The sequence below is a fragment of the Drosophila innubila genome (genome assembly GCF_004354385.1).
Source record: "Drosophila innubila isolate TH190305 chromosome 3L unlocalized genomic scaffold, UK_Dinn_1.0 0_D_3L, whole genome shotgun sequence".
Taxonomy (NCBI): domain Eukaryota; kingdom Metazoa; phylum Arthropoda; class Insecta; order Diptera; family Drosophilidae; genus Drosophila; species Drosophila innubila.
This window is the reverse complement of record NW_022995376.1, coordinates 3,343,494-3,354,544: the sequence shown is the minus strand read 5'-3', so window position 1 is coordinate 3,354,544 and position 11,051 is coordinate 3,343,494. Positions and strand designations below refer to the sequence as shown.

The window sequence follows — 11,051 nt, the reverse complement described above, 5'->3', positions numbered from 1 at the left end:
TGTTTTACTTACAATGCTTTTTTTGCACACTTTATAGTGTGTGTGTGTGTGTGTTTGATTGTATATTCAGTTGATTTTGCTGCATGTGTTGATAATAAAAAAAAGTGTGCACTTTTTGTTGCCCCTACAAAGTGGAGTTATGTGCATGCCACAAATTGTGGAATGCGATTAAAAGTGGCAGCTGTTAAGCTACAGATATGTAACTATCTTACAATTTATTCATCTTCAAGCGTTAATCTACATATATGTTTCTTATACCCTTCAATATATCATTTTATATAGACTTTTATTTATTTTGCAATAAACAATGCTTTAGTTATCCTTTTCTATATTTAAATTTTTTATTTATCAAGTTTAAATGCCAAAAGCATTTACAATTTGATTTATTTTATTTCTACTTAGCCATCATTTATCTACGCTTTCGTTTTGTATTTCGTATCTTTTGTATTTTGGCAAATTGTATATGCATTATAAAAAGGCACAAAGAATTGCACCACGAACATTTTGAATTGAATAAATTTCACATTTTTATACCCTGCAGCTGAAAAGAAAATAATACTGCGGTTATAAGAGTTTTGAGAGCGTAAAAATAGCAGATAAAATGTGCCATAAAAATTGAATTGAATGAAATATTTGAATATAATAAAATAAGGATATTAATTTATATAGAGGAATTAGATTATTATTATTATTATTATTTATTTATTTGTTTCCTAGTGCTTAATTAAATATAAAAGTTTAAATGTATATACAAGCGAATTAAAAATTCATCTAGATAAATATATAAATTTAAATAGAAAAATATATTTTAAGTAGTAAATTAAAATTGTTATGTTGCATAAAAAAATCTGCATTTTTAAATAATTATTTTGAATGATTTATTGTAATAATTTTATCAGTATATTTATTTAATACTATCAAATTTCGACGTTCAATAAATAAATAAAATAATATATAGGATACTAAAATGAATATAACCTATTGTTCAAAAGTTCACTGAGCATAGTATAGTCTACTTTTAGGATGTCATGCAACTAGTATTTCGGAATTGTTTGCTTTTGTATCTGGCAGGATGTTTTTTTTATTATTTTTTTGGTTCCTTCAGTTGCACACTCTTAAATTGTATTTGTTTATGTTTTCATTTGTGCCAAAAATCCTTTCATGTGCAGATTTTATGCTTGTGCCGTTGCTTTTTATGTTTTTATTTTCCAACTCTGTTCTCTTTCATTTTTATTTTTTTTTTGGTTTAAATTTCTTACCTGTTTGTGCTTATATGCTAATTTATTGGCATTGTGGCACAGTGAGATGGTAAATGGCAAATGGCACATGGTAAATAGGTCAGCTGGGTCATGTGGCATGCATGATTCTATTTACATGTCAGAGAAGAGATGACAACAGTTATGGCCTGGATATGATTAGCTTGCCAATTCAGACATGTTCGATAGGGTTAACCTGAGAAAATACGAATAAAGAGAGCTTCACTTAGTTGCAGTTCACAATTGCTATCGACTATAGCACTTAAGGGCATTATCGCTACACATACACACATACATACATGTGAGTACATAAGTATTTGTTGCCGAATACGAATAAGGAAACTTCATTTCATTTATCTTATCCCCAATGCAGACCCAAGGGTCATATTGTGTTTGGCCAGAAACAGCAGCTTCAGCTTCAGTTGCTTCTTTTTTGTTGTGGTTGTTCTCTTCGTTTTTGTTGTTGTTGTTGATAAAAAACCTTCACATGAGAACTCAGCAGCTTCAATTTTTGGTCTGACTCTATCATGGGTGTGCTACATACAGTCAGTCAAGAAAGTGTTTTGACAAAATCAAACATTTACAGGTTTTCTCTTTGTATTTAAGTTTGACTTCATTTTATTATATTTATTTATAATATTTTTCGTCTTCTAAAAATAAAAACAGCATTTAAAAAACTAGACAATTTATATACTGACTGAAAATTATAAAAATTAAATAAAGTTGAGTTTCTGGCGCAAAAAATATTTTTTATGTATTTTTTTTTTTAATTCTTATTTTAATACCCTCATCTATGGTTCATGGAGCATGCTATAAAAATAAAAATAGTTTATTTTGTCAAAAATAATTTATTTATCTAAAAATAATAAGAAAAAACATTTCTGAAAAATTGAAGTTAAATTTTATAAATTAAAAATGTAATTAAAGAACTTAATAACTATCTAAAAAAAAACACTAAAAATAAAGAAAATAAAATATAAAATAAAATATTGTAAGTATATGGACTTTTATCTTTATATTTTATTTAATTATCTTTGTCGATGGTTCTTAGAGGAAATTTAAAAAAGAAAAAATTATTTATTTTGTTAAAACACTTTGTTGACTAACTGTATATGTGTATGGTTGTGTGTGTGTGTGTGTTGGGTGTGTGCATGAAATTTGCGTTGTGTGTTAAAATGTTATCGCGCTTTCTCGACGTTTGCCGGAAAATATTCGACAGCCAAAGCGAGCGAACGACAGAGAGACGCCTCCATGGCTGACTGCCAGACTGCCAGACAGACGGACGGACGGACAGACGGACAGACTGACGGGTGGACGGACGGACGGACGGACTGACTGGTCTGGCGATTTGGGCCAGGCCAAGTGCCTTCCCGTTGAACCGCCTTCGTAATTGGACCAACATTCAACTGGCAGCTGTAATTGTTTTGCTGTTGAATTCTCGCGCTCTGCTCTGCAGTTCACTTAAATTACACTAGTTTACAAAATTAACATTAAAAATCAAACACTCTTTATTAAAATGCAAATTTATAATTTTTTCTTAAAAAAAAATTGACCCCAAAAAGGGATTAACAATCAACAAGGGATCCAACAATTTAATTGAAATCATAATGTAGACTTTGTTATTTCATTGAAATCATAATGTAGACTTTGTTATTGTTTACTTCGCTAAAAATCATAGATATCTGCTATTTTTTTATTTTTACTGTAAAAATTGTGAGTATAAGCTATATACGAATTTTTATTTCTTATATATTTATTTTTAATATAATTATTAATTTCCTATTAAGTTTTAAAAATTAATTTGTAAGTACATTTTTGGTATTTGTTTTATGCAAACATTTTAAAAATAAATAAAAAAAAAAAAAAAATAAATAAAAATTCTTATCTTTATTTTCTTTTCTTAATACTACAAATAATAATTTATAAGATTAACAAACCAGATAAATATTTATGAAAATAACTTAAAATATGTTAAATAATTTTGTTTTAACCATATTAAAATTTAGTAAATATTTATAGCCTTGCAGTTTTAATTTAAAATTTAATATCTCTGCTTAAAAGCAGCCAAGTTGAGTTTTAAATCGCCTGTTAACTAGTGTAATTTTCCATTGTTATCGTTGCGCCACTTGGCACGAATTGTTGTACTACGAGTATGTGGAAAATTGGTAACATTTGTAAGTTGAATTAAAAATACATGGGAATTTGTGTGTTAACAGTAGCTGGCCACAATTGACCTGCATTTGCTTCCATCACAACGCACTGTTAGCCAAGCTTAAACTGTGCTCTTTCTCACTCTCTAGCTGTCTCTCTCTTTCACTCTTTCCTTGTCTATCGCTCTCGTGCACCTGTCGCAGCTGGCTATTTTAATAACTCAATTTTTATGGGCCTGGGCTACAGGTTTATTTTTCTTCTTTTTTTTTAGCTGCGGTTATTTATTTATCTGCACGCAGATAGCGCAGATTTCTGGCCATGTCCTTTTACCGACATGGCCATGATAAATGCATGTTGGAGCCAAGAGAGAGTTCTTCTTTCTCCAGATTCATTGGCCGATTCATCCCATTGCCAAATATTTCATAATTCATTTTGCAAGACAAGCTGGCATAAAAAGAACCATCCATAAATGTGCATGAAAAGTTTTATTACCATTTTCACAAGTTGGCCTAGACTGCAACAGCGTGCAGTACAGTTAACCTGGCTAACACACACACACACACACACACACTGAAAGGCATTTCACCACACTCATTCTCTCGCTCATTTGCCTATTAACGTGGCTCTGTTGTGCCATAAATCTAAAAGATAGATTTATGCGAGTGTCTGTGTATCTGTATCTGTATCTATAGCTCTGTTCGCATCTGTATCTGCAACTCAAAATCAATGTTTGTTTGCCTTGAACGTGTTGCTTTTAATATTCAATTTCCTCTTCAACTAAAGGTTTTGCTTGGCAGCCACTGCGTATACGCAATATTTTCTGTTTTATGGTCAAACCCGCAAAGTTCAACGATCAACAAGCAATTCCCGTTGGGATCGTTCAATACAATGGTTAAGGCATTGCCATGAGTCATTCAAACGGCACAGAACACTCAACAGCAATTCTTCTGCTCAAGAGCAGTCAAAGAATAGGTCGTAGATTCAAGAAGAATTGGCCAAATGTGCGATTAGGGATCGATTCGCATTCGCATTGTCCACAGATTCTTGTCAAGCTGCTAAACGTTAAACATAAATTGCAGTGTAGAACTCACAAGTGATCTACACTGATAAAAAAGAAAGTTTACTTAAGTAAAAAATATTTGCTTTATAGATTTTTATTATTTTTTACAAGACAGAACCAAGTGGTTTCTCTATTAGAAAATATTACTTTTTAAACACCCCCTACTTAAAAAAAACAGGCAGAAGGAGGCGTGGCAGACCCTATAAAGTATATATATTCTTGATCAGCATCAAAATCCGAGTCGATATAGCAATGTCCGTCTGTCTATCTGTCTGTTTGTCTGTCTGTCTGTCTGTCCGTCTGTCCGTCTGTATGAGCGCCTAGATCTCAGAGACTATAAGAGATAGAGACACCAAACTTGGTATGTAGTTTCCTCTATATTGCAAGCAGATCAAGTTTGTTTCAAAATTCGGACACGCCCACTTTATCGCCCACAAATCGAAAAAAAAAAATTTCATATCCAAATTATAAGAACAATTTAAAAGCTAGTGTTATTAAATTTGGTATGTAGATTCCTCAATATTGCAGGCAGGTCAAGTTTGTTTCTTTTTTCAATCGGACCACTTTATCATATAGCGCCCATAGGAACAATCGGACGAAAATCAAGTTTTAGTATGAAAAACTTTTTAGTTTTATGAGATATCGTAACCAATATGCATTTAAGTTAAGTAATATTTTAGTAAATATTTATTAATTTTTTCCATTATTAGATTTTGCCATAGTAAGTACGGTGTCTCCGACAGTCGAGTATGCTCGACTGTAGCACCGGCCGACCAGTTTTGACTTAAGATCTGTGTTTAGAATTTAAAAATTTATTGTGATCATAAAACATTTATTTTAGTGTGCAGCTGTGTTTTAAGTTTCTACAAATTTATCGTTTCAATAGATTAGATTTCTGTAATATTCTTATTTTTAATCCTTTACTAGTTTCTCCACAATATTCATCTGCTTGACGAACGTTACCACTGTGAAAGCCAACTTGGCTACCTGAAAAGAAATTCGAGTCTAGCAATTAAATGCACATTTATTATTAGACAAGGACTCACTTCAATGTTGGTTTTCATGGAAATGGGAAAAATGCCGCCGGCTATAAATTTAATCGACTGCTGAGTCTGATGCAAGAAATAAACAAGCGTCGATTTATAGCGTTTATTGGCATCCAGCCAATTTGAATGGAATATGGCCGTAGTCAGCATATTGCAATCTTCGTCAATCAATTCACAGACATAACAGAACGGAAATGTTTCAATCATTAGCACAACTATAAATGCCGAGGTTGCCAAGCCCGTCAACAGATTCGAGAAGAAGAGCAGATTCATCATGGATAAACCCAGACCCAAGCCAATGACCAGAAACTGAGCAAAAATGGTGCCAGATATAATGGGTCGAAATACATCACAGAATCTGCAAAGAAAACGTTTATTAATTAAAAAAAACTCTTATCTTAAAAAGTCTCTTCAAAACATATCTCAAAAATCTCCAAAAAAAATTTATTTGAAGACTTAAAATTTAATTTAAAGCTATAGAAAATTTCATTATCATCTGACAAAGTCGTAATATATATATTTTTGATAATTACAAATCAAAGTTTTTACTTATACTCGATTAAAATCATAAATGCTAAATTTAATTTGATTGTGAAAAATTACAAATTGTAGTAAATGTTAAGGAAATGCTTGCAATTAAAATAATTGAAATTAAAAAGTGATTGCTATTAAAATTGATTGCAGTTCATCAACTTGAAATTAAAATTATAAAATTCATAATAAATGCAAAATTTTTGATATTATTAAAAAATAGTTGGTTACATTAATATAAATTGTGTTTTGCAATTAAATAAATTGCAATTTTTATCGGATAATAATTTCAAAAGTTATTTTAAATACAAACCACATTTATTTGGTTTTTAACAAGGCTATCTTTTTACCCTATTAGTACACTATTTCTTTACTAAAATTAATTTGGACTTACTCTAATAATAGTTTATGATCCTTAATGCAATGAACCAACTCTTCGTGACTCTGTTCTTCAGTTTCTGCCTCAGCTGTGCGTAATCTTTCAACACGCTTAATCAACAGCTTCAAATGGGTTCTCAGCAAAACTCCAAAAATCACAGGAAAGAGATCAATCATTTGATCACAAAACACAGCACAAGAGCCAATAATGTATTCCACAGTAGATGCCACCCAAAAGCTACGAATGCCATCACGATAATCCACAAAGGGCAGATAGAATCCCCAAGGAGGTGTACCCGTTATCGCCGAGCTGAGATAGGTCAGTGTGGCATAGGATGAGTAGACACCCTGATAGATCATATAGGTGTAATTGCAGAGTATTACACATCGGTGCACTTCAATGCGATCCTCTTGCCGCACACAACGCTTGTCCATCACATCGAGCAATTCTTTGGCCTGCCGGAAGAGTTGCATTTGTGGCAACAACACGAGTATCTTCAGTGCGAGGCATGCGGCATTAAATGCCACTTGCACCGAGGTTAGAAAATCTCCCGGCGTAAAACTCTCGAAGTCAATAATGTAACTCCCGAAGATTGCAGGTGGTAAATATAGAACCATGGTAAACAATACTATCCCACTCCAGATCATGTAGATCCAGTAACAAGTCGAATCTCTAGCTGGCGGCAACCATCCAACAATTTTCATGCCCCTCTCCAAGTACTTGTAGGCATAACGTGATGGAAATTCTTTTCCTGAAGTTGATTTTTCCAAATACTTGAATATCATATTTCCGCTTTTGCTAGTAATTTCCTAAAATTTTAACTAGAACTGTACCATCTTAGCCAATCGACATTCTTTTTATAACATTTTGACGTGGGAATTTTTCTAATTGCACTTTACTCTCAAGACTTTTCAGCTGCCATCGTTCTCAACATTTGACATATATTTAAAAAAACAAGTGGGAAAGGCTATAGTCGAGATCCCGACAAAAGAATACCCATTACTTAATATAAACATATATAAAAGTATTGTAAACAAATTATATAGAAGTCTGTGAGTGAAAGTTTGGTATCTCTATCTCTTATAGTCTCTGAGATCCTTTTGTTCATACGGACGGACGGACGGACAGACGGACAGACACACATGGCTATATCGACTCGGCTATTGATGCTGATCAAGAACATATATACTTTATAGTGTCGGAGATGCCTCCTTCTCCCTGTTACATACATTCCAACGAACACAATATACCCTTTTACTTATTTTTTAAGTAACGGGTATAAAAAATCGCAGTGACATTTGTTTTGAACACAAATTATATAAGCCAAACTGTCCAGAGATATGTGTATAATTTTCTGAGATTGGCAGATGGGCGTATCTTAAAAATGCGGATCGATTACAGCACGTGTAAAAGGTTCTGTCGACAATATGAATACAGGATTAAAATGACCTTAAACAATTGTAGATTAAAATATCATGACAACATATTGAACTATTTATAAAAAAAAAAAGACTTATATATAATAAATAGAAATATACATTAGGATCTCAGATGTATTAAAAATTTTAATTTAAAATATGAGTTCAAATAAATTACATCTATTACAAATATATATGGTTTAGATCGAAAGAAATATATATATTCTTACCCAATTTTAGTAAAAATCTTGCAATTGAAAAAAATATGCTACTTCTTTTATGTCCTATAAATCTAAAATCTATAAATCTAAAAATTCTATAATATAAAAATTTAACTATAGAATATTTTAGTGTTTTTTTTTTTTTATTAAAGTTTAAATTATATACTCCCAAAAAGATTGTGTTAATTTTAATATATTTAAATATATGATTTATCTTTAAAATAATTTTTTCTGTCAATCAATCGGAGTACTTTCAAACTTTATCAAACTTAAAGTTCTTCCTGGTTTTCCAACTCTTTTTTCCGAGTTTTCTACATCCAACTATTCCCGTAATATATTCTAATTTTTTTTTTGTTCCTTTCATTGCAATTTTTCGCCATATGTCTGCATATTTTATTCGCTGTCCGTTGTCGTTTGAGTGATTTGAAATGGGCGGTGTCCACATGGCTGCGAAAATTTATGCAGTTTTCAATGCCATTACTCAGCTGTGGTTTCTAGTGGTTTCTGGTGGTGCGGTGGTACGGTGGTTTGGTGGTGCTACCCGCTGTGCTCGCCACTGTCATTGATGGTGGGGTGGCCGATAATTCTCCAACTAAATGCTACCAAATTAGTTTGAAATTATCTTATGAAATAAATCGCAGCGCTATGAGCGGCTTTTTATTGCATTTTATGAGCTCAAATTATTTATTATTTGCCGCTTAATTCGCTTCCGAACTACGAGCGTTTTGCTTATGACCCGCCTGGGGGGGCACATACAAATTTTTAAATATCGTTGGCAAACATATCAGAAACTCGACCAACAATCGAATCAACTTTACAATACGGCGGCAATTTGTACGTGGAAAACATGTGGGCCTGCCGACCAGGTGGTAATTATTCTTAAAATCGTGCCTAATTACTCAAGGTGGAGTTACTTGAGATTGTGTACATACAGTGACTGCCAGCAGTAGGTGACTGGTTAACCAGTTAAAATAAAAAAAAATTAAATAAACATATTACATTTTTAGGGATTGAATACAATTTAAAATTGGTCTACAATTCAATCAAATACTATTTTTATTTGAACAAAATGTGATAAAAAATATTTTTTATATGAATTTAATTTGACTTGATTGATTAATTAATGACTCCGAAAATATGTCCGAATATAGGAATTGTTATTAAATTTTTCTAATGATTTGTGGCACTTTTTATAATTAATAAATAATTTTACTTAAATTTTCGTGTTTTGGTATTTATTAAAAAGGAATTCATTAGAAATTTTAGATCTAACTAGAAATTTTTCAAAAGGAATTGTTATTAAATTTTTCTGAAGATTTGTGGCAATTTTTTTAAAAAATAATTTTACTTAAACTTTCGTGCTTTGGTATTTATTTATAAGGAATTGATTAGGTATTTTAAATCTAACTAGAAATTTTTCAAAAGGAATTGCTTTTAAATTTTTCTAGATATTTTAATTCTAACTAGAAAATTTTCAAGTCTAGTCTCTTTTCAAATTGTTTAATATATAAGCTTCCAAATAATTAATTTAAAAACTACAAAGTGTTAAAATATCTTAATAAAAAGTCACTTTTTAAAACTTCTTTTAGCAAACACTGTGTTACATTGTTGCCGCAATTCTAGATTTGTAAGAGTACATAGTAACAACTGTTTTGTGTTTTGTGATCGTTGCAAGAATTCAATAAACTGAACTCTTTTTTATTTGAAACTTGCTTCCGGGCTTTTTGTTTTTTTGTAGAGTATTTAATTTGTTTTTTTCTCTCTTTTATGAGGTTTTGTGTAGATTCGTGTTTTGTGTTTCGTTTGTATTTTGGTCAACAAGCGAACAACAAGCAACAACTGTGCTTGGCATTTTTATTATTGTTTGTTGTTTGTTGTTGTTGCTGATAGCCTTGTGATTTTGTTACTGAGAGATTTGCGCCGCTTTGTCGGCCATGATAAATACACAAACAATTTTCAGGTTTCTTTTTTTTTTTTTTTTGGGGGTTTTCATGCATTCTCTGCTTTGGTGGCCGCAGGACAAAATACCAGGCCACAAACCAGGTCGAAGAGCGCAGTTGTTGCTGCTGTTGTTGAGTCAACAATTTAAGAGTTGCTGCTGTTGCTGTTGCTGCCTCTCATTGGCACTCAGTGAAGAGGCGCATCCGCAACAAATATTTCAAGTTAGAAGCAAACAACTATGACAGCACTTAAAGGACCTTAACCTGGACCACACCTTGTCTGATATTGCTGATGTTGCTGCTGCCCGAACTGGCGACAATACATCAAACAGCAAGACAGCAAACGGAGCAACGGGGGTCGTTGCTGTGTTGACACTGACTGAGGACGGAGGCGATTTCAACTTCAACTCCAGCTGAGTGATGACCGCGACAATGGCGAAAACAAAAGCTACAAAAATTCTGAGTACTGTCCAGGGATGCATATCTAACATATCTCAATATTATATCGATATAATAAAACTCTTTGACCTGACTCACTGACTGACTGATCATTGTACAGCCCAAACCATAAAAACTAGGACGCTGAAATTTTCACACAACATAGTTGAGACAATTTTATCGGCGTTTTGCGAAATTCAATTTACAAGTTGGTCAAATTCGGGGTCAAACTTCACACATTAAGAAAATTGCTTAGTATGAAAAACTTTGTTAGTTTTTAAGCTGAAAATTTCACACAACATAGTTGAGATAATTTTATCGGCGTTTTGCGAAATTCAATCTACAAGTTAGTCAAATTCGGGGTCAAACTTCACACATTGAGAAAATTGCTTAGTATGATAAACTTTGCTACCAAACTCACAGATTTTGTTTCTTAAGACATCTTAACCAAACTCACAGATAATGTTTTTTGGACTGCCTGTTACTTCTTGACGACATTTGATCAAAATCGAATTACTATATCATATAGCTGCCATAGGAACAATCGGGTTCAAAGTAATCTTTAGTATGAAAAACATTTTTTGTGTTTTAAGATAACTCAGCCAACATCT

General features: G+C 32.2%; 1 protein-coding gene across 1 annotated transcript; it reads right to left on the bottom strand.

Moving 5' to 3' along the window:
* Positions 1-5,379: 5,379 nt before the first annotated feature.
* On the bottom strand, positions 5,380-7,208 carry LOC117786731 (odorant receptor 42b-like). Its single transcript, XM_034625087.1, has 3 exons — positions 6,439-7,208; positions 5,514-5,871; positions 5,380-5,454 (listed from the first exon to the last, which is right to left on the bottom strand). Exons 1-3 carry the CDS (start codon positions 7,206-7,208, stop codon positions 5,380-5,382), a joined length of 1,203 nt encoding a protein of 400 aa, XP_034480978.1.
* Between the last annotated feature and the right edge of the window lie 3,843 nt (positions 7,209-11,051).

Coding starts and splice junctions, on each gene's coding strand:
- LOC117786731 (XM_034625087.1), bottom strand. CDS start 7,208: ATGATATTCAAGTATTTGGAAAAATCAACTTCAGGAAAAGAATTTCCA. Junction 5,872..6,438: donor GATCATAAACTATTATTAGA/GTAAGTCCAAAT, acceptor TTTTCTTTGCAG/ATTCTGTGATGTATTTCGAC. Junction 5,455..5,513: donor CCATGAAAACCAACATTGAA/GTGAGTCCTTGT, acceptor ATTTCTTTTCAG/GTAGCCAAGTTGGCTTTCAC.